Here is a 20,122-nt window from a genome sequence, read left to right as displayed (position 1 = left end):
GTGTGAAGTTTAAGCAAAAGACTTCAAAGCCCACACCAACAGTGATACACTTTATCCAACAAGGCCATACCCACTCCAACAAAGCCATACATCCTAATAGTGACACTCCTTATGAGATTATGGGGGCCAATTACGTTCAAACTATCACATTCCACTCCTTGGCTCCCATAAGCTTATAACAATTTTATAATGCAAAATGCATTTAGTTCAACTTCAAAAGTCCCCAAAGTTTATTACAGTCTCAACAATGTTTTAAAATCCAAAGTTCGGTGTCTCTTTTGAGATTCATGCAATCTGTTATGTGTAATGACATATATATATATATATATATATATATATATATATATATATATATATATATATATATATATATATAAAGCAGATCACATACAACCAACATATGGCACAGGATATACATTACCATTCTAAAACACAGGGAAGGGAGCACAGTGAAGAAATATTGGACCAAAGAAAGACCGAAAATCAGCTGAGCAAACTCCAAACTCTGCATCTCAAAACACTCTTCAGATCTCCAACTCCGTTCATCTCTGTTGACTGCAACATACTTCTTTCTCTTGGGCTGGCTCCATTCCCTGTTAGCAGCTCTCCTAGGCAGGTATCCCACAACTCTAGCATCTAACATCTTGGGTCTCTGAGGCAATCCAGGCTTCAACTTCACAGATTCATGAAATGGCCTCATTACTAGGGACACCCTGACATCAGTGATTCTCCTTAAGCACAGAGGCAAATTCCGTAGCCCATTTCCTCTATACCTAACTCTAAAGCCAGAACCACATGGCCAAAGCTGCCAAGTTCTGCTGCTTCCTAGGACTGGAACATGGCCCCCTTGTTCAACTACATCTTCACAGCTCTCTGACCTTCACTGCCTAAGTTTGGCTGTCCTGAAACTTGCTCTGTAGATCAGGCTGGCCGCAAACTCAGAAATCCACCAGGCTCTCCCTCCCCAAGTGCTGGGACTAAAGGCATGCCCCACCACACCCTGCTCTAAGCTATTCTTTAATTCCTTTCCACAAATTGGAAATTTAGCTGGGTGGGATCTTGCCCTGAGGTCACCATTTCCTTTATTCCCTTTCTTAATCTGTTTATCTCCTTGAACAGAGGACTTAGCTCCATTCCACTTCCTGGTGCTTTCTCTCCTCAACATTTACATCTTGTCATTTACCCTGCTTAGCTTGTTCCTTTTCATTATAAATCTTCATTAGAGTTACCACTAATAACCAGATGGCAGAGTCTATACTAGACTGTTTTGAGATTTCCTCTGCCAATGGAATTAATGCAAAACTCTTCACTTTAGCCTCAGGCAGACTCTTTAGACAAGGGCAAAAAGCAGCCACCTTCTTCACCAAAACATCACAAGACCAGTCTCTAAGCCATGTACTAACATACTTCCCTGAAACCTCTCGATCTCTACAGTTCATCAAATCACATTTATCTCCACCATCTCCCATGCTTCTCTAGTATGGTCCATTAAGCCGAGCTTAAAGCATTCTACTGCTTTCCTAACGCAAACTCCCAAAGTCCATATTACTCCAAACAAAAATATGGTCAGGCCTATCACAGTAATACCCCAGTTCCCTCCAATTGGTATCCTCAATGAATGAAGGGACCACTCACTGGAGACCCCACAAACTAAAACTTCTTAGTTTGGGTTTCTATTGCTGTGAAGAGACACCATGACCACTGCAACTCTTATAAAGGAAACATTTAATTAGGGAGGGCTTGCTTAAAGTTTCAGAGGTTCAGTCCATTATCATCATGATGGTATGCATGGTGGTGTGCAGGCATACATGATGCTGGAGAAGGAGCTGAAAGTCCTACATCTTGCAGGCAACATGAATGGAGATTGTGACACTGAGCCAAACTTAAGCAAAAGACCTCAAAGCTCACTCCCACAGTGGCACACTTATTTCAACAAGGCCATTCCCACTCCAACAAAGTCACACCTCCTAATAGTGACACTCCTTATGAGATTATGGGGGCCAATTACATTCAAACTACCACACCCAGGCAGGCATAACCACTTCTATCTCTAGAAGCTTCAGGCAGACTTCTGATACCTAACCACAGAAGAGACCCTTGGGAAGGCCAATGCCATTGACTGGGAGTCCCAGATGATGGACTCCTTTCTGATTGGCATCTGCTCTGACAGGCAGTCTGGCTGATTCAGATTTTTACAGACTGGGGGACCCACTGAATGAGGTCCTTGATGGCTTGTGGTCCCCTCTAGCTAGAATCAAAGCTAACTAGAGTTCCTTCCTATTGGTATCCTCAATGAATGAAGGGACCACTCACTGGAGACCCCACAAACTAAAAACACTGCTGACTGGGACCTAGCTCTCTGGATCACAGGAGTCCCTGGTGAATGGAGTTGCCTGTGACTGGAGTTCCCACTGACTGGCATCCCTATTGGCTGGAGCTCCCACTGACTGGCATCCCCATTGGCTGGAGTTCCCACTGACTGGCATCCCTATTGGCTGGAGTTCCCACTGACTGGCATCCCTATTGGCTGGAGCTCCCACTGACTGGCATCCCTATTGGCTGGAGCTCCCACTGACTGGCATCCCTATTGGCTGGAGCTCCCACTGACTGGCATCTTTGCTGATGAGAGTCCCTGCTAACCGAGGTGCTACTGGCTGGACTCCCTGCTGGCTGTGACACAGTCAGTCCTACTCATCTCAGCTGGCTGCCTTACCTCAAAGATTGGCATGGACAGACAGTGAAGGGAGACAAAAAGAGGGAGAGTTTTATTTCCAACATAGGAGCAACCATTCAGACATACACACACACACAAAAGAAATACAACCCAGAAAGTAGGAACTCTAATACTCTCAGTGGCAGCAGGATGCCATTCAAGAGAGACTGGGAGAGTTACAGCTGTCATCGTTCAGAGGCCCCCAAAAACCAGTGAAGAGCAGTCCTCTGTGGAGAGCAGTTCCCAGAAGCAGCAGGTCCCAGAGGGCAGAACTGAAGGTAACCCCCTCCACAGGAGCGAGCCCCTCGGTTGTAGCTGCAGGTTGAGTTTTAGTGGAAGGAGCAGGAATGTGCTCCCAGCCCGAGCTGGAGCATCAAGTCCGGGGTAGTCCGTTTCTGGAAAGTCTTGAGGGCAGCACCAGCCTCCCTCTTCTTTCTTTTCTGACAAGCAGGGCAGTGTGTCTGACTGTGAACTCCCCAGTCTTCCTCTGATGTCAGGTCACCCGGGTACTAGGACACCAGGCAGAAACAGGAGCCAATGAGAGGCAGGCTGGGAAAAGATAGACTTCCATGCTGCTTGGCTGGGCTTCTGCCTGTGCTGAGATGGAGAGGCCAGTCAGAAGGAAGCCTGTCAAACCCAGAGAAGAGCAAGTCAAAGGCTGCTAGAACTGGGGTGGTGGGGTGGTTTCCAGCAGAGCTGCTGTCTGTCCCCTCTGTCCCTTCTATGTGGAAGAGGAAGCTGGGCAGGAGGGATGGGGGACTGTCTCCCCAGATTACAGTTGAGGATTTGCCTGTATCCTGGTCTGGCAGCCAGGAGGATTGTTCCTTTTGTTCTAGTTGATGCTGTTTATTTCCAGTTGTTTATTTTGCATCAATGGCCCTTCTCTCATCAACTGGAATTCCCTGAGAGACTCCCAGATGGCAGGAGTACTCCCATGTAGAAATCTCCACTATGTGTTACCTCCCTCCTAGACAAAGGAGGATTCTAACCAAGAAAGAAGAGCTCATAGCAGGCAGGATTTCCTACACCCTCCTCCTGCAGCTGTGTGTGTCCCACACAATGACAACATGATGACAAGAGGATCATGGAGCTAAGTGTCATGTGGCTGGCCACATAAAATGCAAGAGAGCACAAGAGTGGATGCTTCATGACTGTGATCACCCTGCTCTGCACTGCTCTCCAAGCTGGTGCCTCTGAAGCTTGGTTCTTCATCACTTACTCCCCCCGAACTCTTTCCAATCTAACTACTAAATCCATCTCCATCATACCCAGGACCACACCTCCCTCACTACCTTCCTCTGCTCTCATTCTCGGGTTAACATCTTTCGGCTCATTACTAATTCTAGTTCAACATTTTAGGGTCTTCATGAGCAAGATAGTTTTATGTGTTCTAAATAAGAATATACAATCATTGTGCTTTTGGTTTTCAAAGAAAGTTTTTCAGCATATAGGAAGAAAAAGTTTGTAAAAAAAAAAATGTCAGAAAGTAGAGCAGACAGAGCCAGGCAGTAATGGTCCAAGCCTTTAATCAAGGCAGTGGAGGCTGAGGCAAAAGGATCTCTGTGAGGGGGAGCCTGGTCTACAAAGCAAGTTCCAAGACAGCCTAAACTGTTACACAGAGAAACTCTGTCGCTAAAATAAAAACAAATAAGATAGCTGATAGAAAAAACAACCTCACATTAGGGGTTGGCAAACATCAACTATAGAAGATTTGGGCAGCCCAGTTGGGAGAGTAAACAAAATATATCAGGATCAAGTCAGAAGGCACACAAACATCCAGCTGAAGTCATCTGGGGACAATCTTTGGGATAGCTACCTTGGAATCTGTTATGAGCTGCAGGATTGTAGTGAGAATTCAGCTGAATATGGTAAAGCTATACCTGAAAAAATCAAGGTGTTCTTCCCAAGGAATCCAAATCTCAAGGAGTATTTGGTATTATTCAGCTTTTGATATATCAGCTATTTCCTGCTATGAATTTCGTATGTGCTCATACTTCCCCAAGAACTTTTAACAGTGTATTTTACCTGAAATTCTTCTCAAGCATCCTAGGCCTAGGAGACAGGCGAACTTAGGTTCATAGCTTTGTTTCTTGTGCAAATGAAGCTCAGACCCTCCTTTCTCTCACAGCCCAAATGGCATCCCAGAGCAACTGACTCAGAACACAAGGTTTCTTTGCATACTAGGTGCAATGTAGCTATGAGCAGGTTTCCTAGCTCTGAGCAGAGTTATCTGCCCTGCCAGTATACAGCGGCATAGGAAAATAGAGGCAGTTTTATTTTAGTGACTTACAGACTCTTTTACCTAACCACCTGTAAGATGGTAGTTACGGCACATTTATGATAGACTCATAACGTTTCCCTTAACCGCATATAAGAATATATTTTAAGCACATAGATTCCCTTTGTGATTTATTCCAGGCCTTATCTGACTCCACCTCCTCTATTTACCCCCCTTTGGGGTTGCGAATAAAGCTGGCTATCAGGGCTCTTGTAGGGATCTTGGCATCTTTGCATTGGTTTATAAGAATCAGGCTGAGGGTAAGTAAAAAAACAGTTCCAGGAGAGGAAGGGGAAGGAACCAAAATGGAGAAGAATGAGAATGAAGATGAGAATGGAGATGGAAAAGAGTTGGAGTTATGAGAGGACAGGAGGAGAAGGGACAGAATTAAAGCTGTGTAGATAGAATTTAATCTCAGAGGAATAAAGTAGCTGGATAAAAGAGCTCTGTGTATTTAGATTCTTTTCCCTCAGAATATTCTCACCATTAGTAGTGTCTCTCCTGGGCCCCTGGGAAGGAAACTAAAGAGGCTGGACTTCCATAATTTGCGAAAGGAATCTAATTCAGCTTTCACTTGAATGAGCTTCCCAGGTGGAAATTCTGGCTTCTCATTCCCATTTTTACATCACGGGACAAGCAACAGTCAAATCTCTTGAAAATGGAAATGGACCTTCTAGTTGTACTCAGAGATAATAATTTTACTCTTGCATTGGTTTGCTCTTATTTTTCCCCTTGTTTATGAGTTGAGGGACCAGCACATACTCAAATACTAAGTACGGTAAGACACTTTGAAACAAATATGCTTGGTTTTGAAGTTTAGGGGACTACAGTGGAGATATGTGCTAGTTAGGTCTCTTTTAGGATGACATAAGCTAGGGTCATCTAGAAAGAGGGAAACTCTGTTGAGGATACTCCTCCAACAGAGCCTGTAGGGAAGTCTGGGGGTGCATTTTGTTGATTAATGATGGATTTAGAGAGCACAGCCACTGTGGACAGGTTGTCCTGGGGGTATAAGGCAGGAAGCAGAACATGATCATGGGGATCAAGCCAGGAGAACACATTCTTCCATGGTCTCTGCTTCAATTTCTGCCCATAGGTTTCTTCTCTATGTGTGTTCCAACCTTGGGTTTCTGTAATGACAGACTGTTATTGAGACATAAAAGCCAAATAAACCCTGCACCCCGACAACATTACTCAGTGTTTCATCACAGCAACAGAAAGCAAATTAAGACAGAAAATCGCACCATGATTGTGGGGTTTTGCTGTGATAGAGCTGACCATGCTGGTATGGGGAGGATTGTGGAAGTGTTTGGAACCCTGCACTGAGCCTCTGTTCTCAAAGCTTAATGGGCTGTCTTGTGGGGGATGGCAGAGAAGGATGAGAGAAATGCACAGAATGGAGGCCTGGATGGTGATGTTTGAGAGAGAAGCAGATGCTATCAGAGCCATTTAGTCTACATTTTGAATTAAGAACCTATGGTTTCTCGTCAGCAGAGGCTGAAGAATCAGCTTTGATTAACAAGAGATCAGAACCATTAAGGAGAAACCTTGCTGAGTTGGGACAATTGATACAACCTAGCTTTAGCTGAGACATCAGCGATGACTAAGAAGACACAGGCATCATGGAGCCAAGATCTCCTGGAAAGTATTTGCTCAGGGTCATCACACAGAAGCTGTGGTCCAGGGCTGCCAAGGGCTGCATCTCATGCTGGCAGCCAGAGCGGATCACGTGTCAGAATTTCCCATGTGGTCCTGGTGTTGGGTGCATGAAAGCTGAGGAGTCAAAGGGCCGTGGGGAACAGCTGGGGCTCGGCACTGCGAGAGGCCAGGCGATGCCGTTGTTGAAGATGTAGCCTCCTTGCAGAGCAGACCCCAGCATGGTGGAGCCGCCAGGACTGTGGGATGACCACCAGGAACAGTGACAGGTGTGGCTTGAGTCGGGCTGACCTGACAAGACAGGACTTGTGTGCTGTAGACACCACATCACAGGAACACAGATGAGTGGAGCCCAGAGCCTGAGCCTGGGCTTGGGATACTGAACCACAGCATCTGATTTACATGGGACATTCGTTTTGATTTGATTGTGACTAAGAACTGGTTCTTCCCTCTTGGAGTAAGAGAGAATTTTAGTTGTTTTTGATGTTAGAGGAGCCCACATCACATAGTATCTAGATAGACCCTCCCAACTCATTGCACACCAAGAACCTAAAAATAATTGTCTCTATAAAGGCCATGAGTTAAAGCATAGATAAATGCAAATATAGAAACGTACCTGGACCATGCCTCACACTTCTTGTCATCTCAGTGTCCCCTCACTTTGGGGGGTACACTTTCCTTGGACACCTTTTGTGGGGTGACATGCAGCAGCATAGTCTGAGGATGCATGCCAGAATCCTCTTCTTCCATCCTGCCCAGCCCCTGGGTTGCAGGGAGCTTGAGATTGAAGTTCTGCTCTGTTCCAGGCCACTTGAGGCCTTTTCTGACCGGGAGCTACTGGAGAAGCTGGTGTCTTCCACATCAATCACAATGTCTCTTGGTAAGTAAATACATGGTGCAGTCATAGAGCGCTTGTGACCTCTGCCCAGATTGGGTGTCTTCTCGGGCAGGTCAGGGTCATCCATCTCCTTGCTTTGACTCTGATCAGGGTTTTCTGTGGGTGAGACTAATATCCGAAGAGAAGGTTCACTGGCCCTTCTCCTGAGGGGCAGGGAAAACATGTCAGGGTCTTCAACAGAAGGAAAAGGTGTTGCCCCTGGGTTCATTACCTTTGTGTGGACATTACTGTCACAGTCCTGGCATGCCTGACCTCTCAGTAGGTAGTATACAGCCATGGTTTCATTGAACTTCCTGTGTTTTAAAGATTGTCTTATATCCTGGGTGTCAAACCCAATGTTTTGCATGGCTGCCATAATCTCAAGGTCTGGGCAGCTGGTGTCTCCATTGCATTGAATTGTAAATGTCTTTTCCCCTTTCTGAAGCCATGGGTGGCTCATGAGGTCCCGCACAGTTGGCCTCTGCCTCGAATTCACTGTTAGTAATAGGCTGATCATGCTCCTTAAGTCTTTGGAAAGCTGATAGGGGATGTCATACCTCCCGTACAGAACTTGTTCCCTGAGTTCTGACAAGGTGGCCCCTGCAAATGGGACAATCCCTGTCACCATATAATATAAGAGGACCCCCAAGGTCCAGACGTCTGCTTTGGGGCCATCATAAGGGAAGCCCAGGAAGACTTCAGGAGGAATGAACTGGAAGGTGCCACATGGCTTTTCCAGCTTTTGCCCAGGCCTGAATCTGACACCTAGGCCAAAGTCAATAATTTTCACCTTCCCGTGCTCATCCACTATGACATTGTCAGGCTTTAGGTCTCTATGAGCGACGCCTTCATCGTGGCAGTAGCCTATGGCACTAAACAGCTGAACTAATATGCTTCTAGCCTCATCTTCGTTCAGGCATCCAGACTTCTGGATGCGATTGAATAGCTGTTCTCCCTCAGCCACTTCCATAATTAAGTAAATGTTCCACTCTGTCTCTATCACCTGCAGGAGGGAAACAATGTTAGGATGTCTGAGCATCCTCATGATGTCGACCTCAGACGCTGGCGGCTCACTCCGCTTCTCCTGCTTCATCAGAGCCTTCACCGCGACTGTGGCGCCCGTGAGACGATGCAGGGCCAGCATGACCTTTGCACTGCCACCCTGGCCTAAGGCCTTCAGGATGGTGTACTGCCTGGTGAACACCTCTTCCCCAAAGATGCTGGGCACGGTGCTGGGCTCTGAGGACTCCTCCTCTGTATCACTGGACATGGTTGGTATTGATGCTGTGTCCAAGAGAAGGGGAGGGGAGGGAGACAGGAGATATAAGGGAGTGTACAGAGACATGTGCAATGGAAGTCCCAAAATCCTGGGCGAGAAAGTCAAAACAAAGGACAAATTGTAAACCCCACCAACAAGTAGCTTTCCACTGGCGCACCTGTGGTGACATTTTGTACATGCTCTAACAAATAAAGCTTGTCTGGAGATCAGAAGGCAGAGCCAGCCACAGAGTTAGCCATACAGGCCAGGCAGTGGTGGCACACACCTTTAATTCCAGCACTCAGGAGGTAGAGGCAAATGCATCTGTGATTTACATTACAGCCAGGTCTACATGAGATTAATCCAGTCTACAGGAGAAAGAGAGCTAGGTGGAGCCTGTCTTCCCAGCACTAGGAAGGTTGAGACAGGAAGTGATACAGCTGGGCAGAGAAAGGAATATAAGGGGGGAGGAGACTGGATTTCGGGCCCCCATTCAGCTGAGGACTCAGGGGCATTCAGTCTGAGGATTCCCGGAGGCAGGATTTTCCCCTTTTGGCTCAGGAGTTGGCAGTGTGAGAAGTGGCTGTGGCTTATTTCTTCTGATCTTTCAGCATTTAACTCAATATCTGGCTCTGGGTTTTTGTTATAAGACCATTTAGGATTTGTGCTATAAGCACTGAAGACACACACAGACAAAACCCAAACTCAACACCCAAACCAAGACCAAACTCACCATCCAATGAAGTCACAGCTCAGGAATGTTCTGGATGCTACTCCAATGACTGAAACAGGAATTGGGGAATAGGAGAAGATGTGAATAGAACAAAAATTAGTGAGAAAAAGTATATGAAATAAAACAAAATTTTAAAACCAATAGCCCAAACCAAAGAGCAGCTACTTAAGATATCAATCAATGAAATCCAAAGGAAGCCAGGACACCTCAAGAAATCAAAACAGAAACAGAAGCACACGAAAGCTCATGAAGGAAACAGAGGCAGACAGGCAAAAGTAAAAAGCAAACCAAACAAGGAGTATTTGAAAATCAAAACCAACCATAAGCCAAACAGGTATAAATCCCACATGTAAGCTATACTACTAAATAAATGACATGAAAAAATAACAAAAATTCAAGTCCGAAAAAGTAAAGAAAAAAAAAAGCCCCAAACACAACCATTAAACACCCAAGAAAAATAAGAACATAAACAGAAAAATAAATAGAACTAAAAACAGAAAACCAAGTGTCCACAAGCTCGAGAGAGGCTTCATTCAGTAAAGAATTTCCCTTGCAAGCTTGAGGTCCTGAGTTAAACGTAAAGGATCACTCCCCACCACAACAATGAGAACAAAGAATCACCCACACAAAACAGGCCTGGTGTCACCAGCTTTCACCTCAGCACACAGGTGACAGAGGCAGATCCCAGAGGCTCCTGGGCCAACCAGCCTAGCTTAAGTGGAGAAACACAGGCCGGGAAATGACTGCTATGGAAGTTAAGGCTGTCACCCTACCTTTAGGGAGTCACTGACGGTGGAGCTCTGGCCTTCCCCAGTGCCTGTACAAGGCCAACAGATGAACTCACACACACTCACACATACACAAGGATGTATCTACACACAGCACACAGTCACACACACCTACACACAGTCACACAGACACACACGCTGCACACAAACCACACAACCTCACTAGAGATCAGTAAATCACACAGGCTAAAACTCCACCCCGCCTCTTAGACCCACAGAAACCAGGCCAGGCCACACCATTATATCCGCTGGGTGGACTCTCACAATGGCTCCTCGTGAGGTCACAGTAAGTAGGACATGTGTAGGTCATGTGTAGGTCATGTGTAGGTCATGGCTGTGCAAATCTCACAGAAACTGAAATGACTTAAAAGCTTCTGGCTTGGGTGGGCTCTGCAGAGGATCATTGGGCTTTCAGAGATTGAAGCTGGGCACCATGGCTGGAGGACCCCCACCCCCACACTGCTATCAGAACTGCTAAATACCCCACCGCCCCCCACACTCAAGGGCCACATGCAGATTCCCAGCAGTGTAGAGGAGCCAGGCATGGGATGGTGTCCTGGTGCCATTCCTGTTGTGGTGATAAAATACCCTGACAAAAAAGCGACATGGCAGAGAAGCTAGTTTATTTCGGTGTACAGTTCCTGGTTATAGTCCATCGTTATGGGGAAATCAAGGCAGGAACCTCAAAGGATTAGTCCCATGGCATCTACAGTCAAGAGCAGAGAGAAATGAATGCTTATATGCTAGGTGTGGGAGGCCAGCTCCCACCTTTTTGAAGGTTTCTTTAGGAGGAGGAGAGGGGGATAAGAAAATATCAGAAAGAAAGAGAGATCTAGCTCACGAGAAAAAAGACAGAAACACAGGATAGTTTGAGGAGGGCCTGGATCAATACCCAACAGCCTCGAAGGTTTATTCAAAAGGTTTCTTATAACATGTCAAGGGGAGAGGCAAAAGACCTCCCCCTTGCTAGATCAAAGCGCACCATACAGCCAAGTGCAAACCCTTCCAAACACCTGGTAAACATGCCAGTGACCAAATCATCTCCTTATGCAGCCCTGCTGGGTAAAGCAAGCTCAGATTCTCTGACCCTGAGTAATTTGGGCCTCCACAGCTCACTTGATTTCTTCTGCTAGGTTCGATGTCTACTTTCTCACAGTCACTGATTGTGCGTGCGTGCGTGTGTGTTGTGTGTGCGTGCGTGCGTGCGTGCGTGCGTGCGTGCGTGCGTGCGTGCGTGCGTGTGTGTGTGTGTGTGTGTGTGTGTGTGTGTTGGCAAGTGTGGAGCTGTACAAGTCTGATATGTAGCAGTCAGTCTTGGGAGAGCAGCAAGATGATGTCTCACACTAGGGGAGAAATGGTGTATCACTTGTGCTGATGCTTAGCCATGCATGGTGTGTATTTGTGGGGGATGGGGTGCTCATGGTCTTCTATCCTGCATTGTATATGAGGCATGAAGGAACACACCATCTGATACCCAGCAGTACTTGTGGGCAGGGACCCAGGACTACTATCTAGTTGAACCTGACCCTAGAGTTTTTTTCTGGGCAAATAGGAGTGATCATCATGGCGTTTAAACTTGCTTTGTAGACTGGAAAGCTATAGGTGTGGAGCGTGAGTCTAACAGTGCCTGATGCTGTTACTTTATGAGGGGAAGGAGAGGGTTCCTAAATGGGCTGGTACCTAGCAGTTTAGGTGGGGCATGGGTGCTATCCTACAAGGCCTGATACCTCACCATGTGTGAGGCAATGCAGGGGGCTGGTGAGCAGTCACTAATGCTGGCACTGTATGAGGGACATGGACGGTGTGGCAGGGGGGAGTCTAACCAGACCTGAAATCTAGTAGTGCATGGGAGGTCAGGCGGGAGCAGAGGGAACAAATAATCAGTAATATGCCTGGCCAAGTGGCAGGGCTGTGTTCATCAGGGCACATTCTGAAAGTGTATTTGGAGCTGTGTGGGTCAGTGGTCCACAATAGCCTGATACATAGCAGTAAGTGTATGGGGATATGATTAGCAGGGTGTGATTAATACCACTGTTTGTTTGGTGCATTGTAGGTAGGATGTAGCCAGCACTGCTGGGTACCTATCACAAATATGGGCTGGGAGGGGTCCCAGGGGACCTGATTTGTAGCAGTGTATGCAGAGCTGCAGGGGTTGTTGGGCAAGGCCTGATGCCATGTGGGCTCTGGCTGTGGGGAAGCTGGCCAGCTCATGTAGCACGTCTGTGTAGTGTGTGATGTCCAGCAGTGTATGTGGGGCAGTGGATCAGAGAGACAGCGTTGTCCAGCAGGGCCTAGTGAAAACGGGGTGTGTTGGGTGTCAATGGGGGCATCGGCCTTGTGTGGTGGTTTGAATGAGAACGGCCTACAGGCTCATTTGTTTGAATACTTGGTCCCCAGTCCGTGGAACTGTCAGGGAGTGTTAGGATGTGTTGGCGTGTTGGAAGAGGTGTCATTAGGGGTGGCCTTTGAATTTTCAAAGACTGGTGTGATTCCCAGTGTGGCCCCTCTTTGCTTCCTCTTTGTGGACTGTGGTGTGAACTCTGAGTTACCCCCATCCCCCTACCCCAGTGTCCCTGCTCTGCCATCATAAATGTTAACCACCTGGAACTGTAAGCCAATTAAACTCCTTGACTTATAAGTCGCCTTGGTGGTCATGGCGCTTTGTCACGGCAATAGAAAAGTTACTAAGACAGCCGTATGCATAGCATTTCATGTAGGATAGAGGGGCAACGGGCATTGCTTGCACTTACAACGAGGGTATGCCTGTCCAGCGTTAACAGTGGGATGCCCCGCGTGGCTTGGTAAGACATATAGCATGTTAGATGTCAGTGTGTGGACGCTCTCTTGTAAGGCCCTGAATCTAACAGTTCGTATGGGACCTAGGGCTACTCACCTTGACCTGAAACACAGCAGTGTATGTGGGGCCTCAGGAGGATTGGGTCTTCAGTGCAACCTGATTCCTAGCAGCGTAAGCGGAAGTCTGGTGGTAGGCTGTCCAGCGGGGCCTAATATGTAGAAGTGTCTATGGTGTGGAGGAAGTGGGGGGTGGGGCTAGCATAGCGTGAAATCTAACAGTGTGTGAGACAACAGTCGGAAGCGAACAAGTCCAGTGCATCTAGGTTGGGAATCAGGCCCTCCCCTCCCCTCCATTTGCTCACATAATGTGGGAGCCCACAGAGGGGTCCTGGTGAGATCTGAGCTTGCTTTACCCAGCAGGGCTGCATAAGGGGAAGGACTGACCACGTGTGTGGTCACCAGGTGATGGATGACCATGTGTGTGGTTACCAGGTGATGGATGACCATGTGTGTGGTTACCAGGTGATGGATGACCATGTGTGTGGTCACCAGCTGATGGATGACCATGTGTGTGGTCACCAGGTGTTTGGAAGGGTCTGTGTTTGGCTGTGCTAGGGGGAGGTCCTTTGCTCTACCCTTTGGCATTTCTACGAATAGCCCTTTAGAAGAGACAGAAGGAGCTGGTGGGTTTTGACCCAGGCCCTCCCGAGGCTGTCCTGTGTTTCTATCTGTCTCTCTCCCCTCCTTATGTCTATCTACATATTTCTCTCTTCTCCCTACTCAAGAGTGCCCTGGGGAAAAAGAGGGGGTGGGTACCCCCACAATATAACACTACTTACCAGGACTTGCTGAGTATAAGCCTTCCACCACTTGATGTAAAACACTAAATATCAACCCCTGCTGGCCGCCACCCCCCTTTCACCTCTCTGTTTAAGCTATGGAGTACCAATACCCGATGCTACCCCAAACTGCATGCACTGTAGGGTAGGAGGGCTACTGTACACTCTTGCAATTTGGGTTCTGCTAGACCCCTCCCCCATCCTACCCCATTATACCAGGTATCAGCCCCTCCTGGACACATTCCCCTTACTATCTCTGTCCAGAAACACACCGCTGTGTTTCCAGACAGGCACCCCCTTACTGGATCCTTCCCCACCCTCACTGATGCCCTAAACACACTACGAGGGAACAGGTCCTGTTGGACATCTGACTACCACACAACTTAACATGCTCAGTGATCGGTCATGTCAGTGGTTCTCAACCTAGAGGTCAAGACCCCTTTGGGGGGGTCACATATCAGATATTTACATTATGATTCAATACAGTAGAAAAGACGGTTGGTTACATCTACAAATTATAGTTAGGAGGTAGCGATGAAAATAATTTTATGGTTGGGGTCACCACAACGTGAGGAACTGTATTTTTAAAGGGTTGCAGTGTTAGGAAGGTTGAGAACCACTGTGTCATGTGAATTATTGTCACAGAGCAGATCCGATACACTGTTAGATAAAAGGCCCTTCTGGATTTCTGACCAGAACCCCACATACACTGCCAGGGATCAGCCAGTGATGGACATCTTACTATTATTCAGCTTATACTATCAGCAAGATGGGACCAGCACCACCCTGTCGCCCCCATTACCCTACACACTGCTGTGTGTCTGACCATACTGGACCTACCCCCTTTTCTCCCACACAGTGGTAGGGACTAGACCCTCTTAGATGCCCACCCTTTTGCCATCCCACATACATTTCTAGTTCCAGGCTATGCTGGACACCTTCTTCCCATCAAATTTCTCAGTACCCAATTTTCTACCCAGCCCCGCAGACCCACATACAAGGCGAGTTATCCGACTCTGCGGGACACCCTCCCGGCACCACAACCAACACTCACACCGCTAGGGATCAAATCCTACTGGACAGCCCACCGCTTGATACCTCACATACACTGCCATGGATCAGCTCTGGATGGACAATGCTCTTCTTCTGCACAAATGTTAGGTATCCGGCCATACTTGATGCTTTCCCACCCCCAGAGAACAATAAACATACATTCAATTTTCTTCAGGCCCTTTTAGACCCCCGCTGGTCATTACCACACACAAACAACTAGAAACCAGGCTTATTTTCCTTTCCTTGTTTGCTTTCTGGCCATGACCTTAAACATATTTCTTCTACCGCGTTCTCTCTAGTTTGAGGCACTACTACTTCATCACAAACCCTGAATGAATCTAATTGATGAGCAAGAGGAGGGATTCTGCAGGTGAGGGACATGGAGATCATGATGGGAGGCTGTGCAGAGATGACCGGCCACACTAGTGGAAGCCCATGAACTGTGGACTGGTGGCTGTGGAGCCCCCATGGGACTGGAATAGGCCCTCTGGATATGGAAGATTGTTGTTTGGCTCAAACTGTTTGAGGGGCACCCAGGCAGGGGGATCAGGATCCATCCCTGGTGCATGGGCAGGTTTCTGGGAATCTGGTGCCTGTGGTGTGACACCTTGCATAGCCTTGGTGCAGTGGGAAGGGGCTTGGACCTGCCTAGGCTCAGTGTGCTGGGCTCTGCTGACTCCCCATGGGAGACCTCGATTTGGGGGATGTGGGGATGTGGGGTGGCTTGGGAAAGAGGGCTGGGGGGTGGGAGGAGGGAGGATGGGGGAATCTATGGATGGTATGTGGAGTGAGTAGAAAATTTCTTAATACAGAAAACAAAACAAACAAACAAAAAACCTTGAATGGCCATGCTATCGATAATAGAAGAGACTCTCAAAATTGGGATCCAGAGCTAATCATTTCTATTCGGGGTTCATTCTTCTCAGGTGTCTGTGACTCTGACAGAAGCCAGCATGATGACAGTACTTTTCAGACTAAACTCCACCAACAGAGACAGGCAGCTGCCAGGCAGTGGTGGCAAGGATGTGACCATCCGGAAGTGATCATTGGGAAGTGATCGTCAGGAAGCTTCATTGCCTAGAACTGAGGATCCTCCTCGCTTCTGTTCCCCAAATACTGGAGTTAATGGTGTGTGCATGCACAGCAGGCTTGAAAAGATTCTAATTGTGTAAAGAAATGATGATTTGTCCTCTCGAGGCTTGTCACGTGGTCGCCAGTGGCGTGATAGAAAGCCCAAGGAAATCGACTTCAGAGCAACTTCCTATTTGTAGAGGTTCAAGCGTCTTGCTGCCGGGCTTGGCTGCTTTAGGCCCACGGCAGCACAGTACATCACGCCGTCAGGAGCACATGGTGGAGGAGGTCTGTGGGACAGCTGTGTCACAAAGCCCAAAAGAACACTAACGTCTTAAAGAGCACACCAGCCTCAGCAGCGGGAGGCCTTGGCGGAGGGCTACGTTCCACACCACAGCAGTGGAGGATGCAGTCTCCAGATGCGGGAGTAGTGGGCAGGTAACTTGATGTCAGCATTGTGAGACCCTCAACAAAAAAATACAACTGAAAGGTTCAGTACTCCAGACCACAGGTTCTTAGCAAGGCACCTGAGTTTGTTTAAGTCAAGCTTGTAGAACATTAAGTTTAACCAACTCTTAGTTTGGGTTTCTATTGCTGTGAAAAAAACAACACCACAACCAAAGGAAATTTGGGTAGGAAAGATGTTTACCTCGTAACTTTCAGGGCATACTCTATTGCTGAGGGCAGGCAGGGCAGGAACTCAAAACAGGGCAGGAACCTGGAAGGCAGGAGCTGATGCAGAGGCCATGGAGGGATGCTGCTTACTGGCTTGCTCAGCCTGCTTTCTTCTAGAACCCAGGACCACCAACTCAGGGCTGTCCCCACACACAATGGGCCGGGCTTTCCTACGCCAATCATTAAGTAAGAGAATGCGCCCGAGGCAGGCTTCCGTACAGGCCAATCTGGCAGGAGCATTTTTAAAACTGAAGTTCCCTCATCCCAAACAACGCCAGCTTGTGTCAAGTTAACATAAGAAGGCTAGCAAGCACACAGTTGGAAGCACATAAACAAGTACAAAATTGCTACCTACTTTCCCTCCTTCTGTTGACCCGGGTTTTCCTTTTGTTGCGCAGGATGCACTGGGTTCCTGGGTTTGCCTTCTTCTGCCTCAGCCTCCTGAGTAGATGGAAACGGAAATTTTTGTCATACTGCTCAGCTTGTTTCTGTATACGTTAAAATTTTTATTTCCATATTATAAAATCAAATTAGTGGATAAGCATGGAAAAGTCAGAAAATTTTAAAACCTATATAAAAATATTCTTAATTCTTGAGTCAGCCTTTGTTGATAGAGACTCATTTTTCCCATTTTTCAAAAACGTGTAAACACTGTTTTCAGTTCAGACCTCCCTCACTGTTTTGGCTATGATGGTGTGGAACTAATCATTTCACAGCATCTTTCTGCCTGGGGCCCCACAGTCCCTGGGACTGTACGCAGAGGTTGGGATGTAAGGATAAAAAACATAATGTACTATTGACAGCCCTTTTATGGCAGAACATTGATAATTTTACTAAGTTGTTTGGGAGTATCTGTGCAGGTGTCAAACAGGGAAGCAAACCATGCTAAGAGACGAGAATGAAAGCCTGGTCCAGGTTGACTCCGTCAACTTGAGTCAGACTTGGGGGAGTCTAATGCCAGGCTGTTCATGTCAGCATATTTAAAACACAGATCAAACATTTTTTTTTTTTTTTGGAAAAAGTTTTCAGGCAACAATCAGTCCAGTTCTAGGTGCACAATAAAGCTTAAGGTGTGACTACATAGCGACTCGTTTAAACAGTACACGTGACCGTGAGGGTGGGTTCTATAGCTAAAAGGCCTAGAATCTAGTGAGTTCTCTGATAGACAGCATAGAATTTAAGCAGGCCATAAAGAACATGTGACATCTCCCCTGAGGATGGGTAATGGTTCGGGGAGGGAAGGGTATGGGATAATCATTCTGGAAAATTTAGGTGAGGTCTGCCACTATAATAAAGGTAGGTGAGGTCTGCCTCCATAGATAGCAAAAAAGGTCCCCAGGTCCTTAACAAAATCCACTCCTAGTCTTTTGGGTGGGAAAACAGGTATTTTAGCTTCCCCATTGAGAAGTTTAGTCCCCTGTGGGTTTAGCATTCCTGGTTTCTCTAGTGATCTGTGGGTGCAAGGACCCTTGTTCCCTCCAAAGGTTGCTTAATTTTGTGTGTGTGTGTGTGTGTGTGTGTGTGTGTGTGTGTGTGTGTACATGTTTATATGTGTTTGCCTATGTTTATAGATGGGCGAGTGTGTGTTCACCTGTGGAATCCAGAAGTCAAGATCCAGTGTCGACCTCTCTCAATCCAGAGTTGATCTCTTCCTCAACAACTCCCTACTTTATTTTTTGAGACAGGGTCTTACTATCTTTTACCTAGAGGAACAAACATATTGTGCTCAGTTTGGGTCCTCATTGGTTGCACAAGCACTTTTTCAGCTGGCCACCTCTTCATCCCTTACAGGTTGCTACTTTAAATAGAGACCTTTCCCTGATGTCATGCCTATGTTTCCAAAGCAATAAATACAAATAGACATTATTTCCACACTGTCTCTTCCATATTCTGAGAGACATTAATCACTGTGCTGACAATAAACATGGCACGTTCGAGAAAATTTTGGAAACATGATTATCACTTTGAAGAATGATGTGAAATTTGTGGAAATCTGACAAGAAGAAAGAAAACATTTAATTAAGCTGTAAGTGGAAAGAAAGATACTTTCCATAGAGGAAAGACACTTTCTCTTGCTTTTCATTGATGTGAGTTTAAACCATGCGTAGATCTGATCCACCTGTGGATCCAACAGGGAAACCGGTAACATATCGTCCAGTGAGGACCACTACTCTAGTATGTTTACAGGATGTTGAGCTAATGTATGTGGAATCCACGGTTTTCACCCACATTGACACATACTAAATTAAATAATCTGTTCTAAATGCCAACATAAAACAATAACAATCTAAATTATTTTATTCAAAAAAACCAGGAAGTATTTATCAGAGGAAATGTGCTTGCCTAGGCGACATGCTGAGTCCACCCCCAGGATCACAAACACAACCACAAAAACAGTTTACAACTCTTCACATTCACATGCCCGATCAATGTACCTACCATCTTCAAGTATTTTTTTTTTTGCAACGTTAACATTTTAGCGTACAATTTAAGTAGGCAGAATCTTCAAAAGATGGCTGATACGGTTGCGTAATTGATGGTTCACTGAAAGGGTGAAATAAAAAAAAACAGTGGCTGCAATCTGTTAATTTTACCAGACCGGTTTAAACTCGCCTGTCCTGTGAATAGGTAATGTCAGCACTCAGAAGGCTGAAGCGGGAGGTTCACCATGGTTCAAGGCCAGCCTGATCTACTTACTAGGTTCGATGCCAAGGTGAGGGAGGAAGGAGCTAGCGGGAAAAGCTGCCTGTGATATTGTTTGGGGGAGTTTATGTTATCAGTGCAAGCCCGGACGTTTCTTAAGTACTGTCGTCTGCTAAGGTCGCGAAAATGCCTTCTGGGATGTTAGAGTAAAGGCCACATTTGGAAGCAAGACCCGAACAGCGAATGTAAACCAGGCACGAACTCCGTACTACAAGACTGGGCCCGCAGAAGGCATTAATAATAATCACTCCCCGCTATGGTGGAATTAATCCAGCACCAACGTGGCTGCCACAACAGAACACCAGTTACCTGAGCCTCACTAAATTCCCAGGCTTAGTGAAAAATACTGCAGGGCTGGGGTCCCTGGGAAGTGACCGATTTCCAGTGAGCTGCACAGTGCCAGTCCGTACAGGCACCTCATGCTGTGAATAGGACTCCCCGGGTGGAAGGGGCTTGCTAGAGAGTGTGAAGCTGGGGCTAGGGGCGGGGCGGGGCGGGGCTAGGGGCGGGGCTTGGAGGAGTGGGGCGTGGCCACAAGATGGGGCGGGACTGGGGTAGGGAGGCAGCACTGGCATTCTCAGCTGGTGCTGGGTCCGCCGGCCTCCGCAGACCCGCAGGTGTCGGGTCCTGTGGTCACATGGCACAAGAGCACGCGCCCTTCTCACCAACGGTCCCACTGGCC

The 20,122-nt window shown here is 47.1% G+C and overlaps 1 protein-coding gene across 10 annotated transcripts; it reads right to left on the bottom strand.

Annotated features, from left to right (window-relative positions):
• Positions 1 to 2,738: 2,738 nt before the first annotated feature.
• LOC102922909 (sperm motility kinase Z-like) lies at positions 2,739 to 20,115 on the bottom strand. 10 transcript variants are annotated; one of them, XM_042262242.2, is made up of 7 exons: positions 19,750 to 20,115; positions 19,177 to 19,281; positions 18,329 to 18,440; positions 17,093 to 17,178; positions 9,516 to 9,564; positions 7,264 to 8,808; positions 2,739 to 3,310 (listed from the first exon to the last, which is right to left on the bottom strand). In XM_042262242.2, exon 6 carries the CDS (start codon positions 8,792 to 8,794, stop codon positions 7,304 to 7,306), a length of 1,491 nt encoding a protein of 496 aa, XP_042118176.2. In that variant the 5' UTR covers positions 8,795 to 8,808; positions 9,516 to 9,564; positions 17,093 to 17,178; positions 18,329 to 18,440; positions 19,177 to 19,281; positions 19,750 to 20,115; the 3' UTR covers positions 2,739 to 3,310; positions 7,264 to 7,303. The 10 variants fall into 10 exon arrangements, with proteins under 10 accessions (XP_042118176.2, XP_042118175.2, XP_076408803.1 ...); XM_042262241.2 differs by having other exon boundaries at positions 2,739 to 3,340; positions 19,750 to 20,103; XM_076552688.1 differs by having other exon boundaries at positions 2,739 to 3,305; positions 19,750 to 20,103.
• Between the last annotated feature and the right edge of the window lie 7 nt (positions 20,116 to 20,122).

Source organism: Peromyscus maniculatus, chromosome 16 (assembly GCF_049852395.1).
Source record: "Peromyscus maniculatus bairdii isolate BWxNUB_F1_BW_parent chromosome 16, HU_Pman_BW_mat_3.1, whole genome shotgun sequence".
Classification (NCBI taxonomy): domain Eukaryota; kingdom Metazoa; phylum Chordata; class Mammalia; order Rodentia; family Cricetidae; genus Peromyscus; species Peromyscus maniculatus.
The sequence above is the reverse complement of the archived record's forward strand: the minus strand, read 5'-3'. Positions and strand labels throughout refer to the sequence as shown.

What these genes read in the sequence shown, in the direction of transcription:
- LOC102922909 (XM_042262242.2), bottom strand. Translation starts at nt 8,794, where the DNA reads ATGTCCAGTGATACAGAGGAGGAGTCCTCAGAGCCCAGCACCGTGCCC.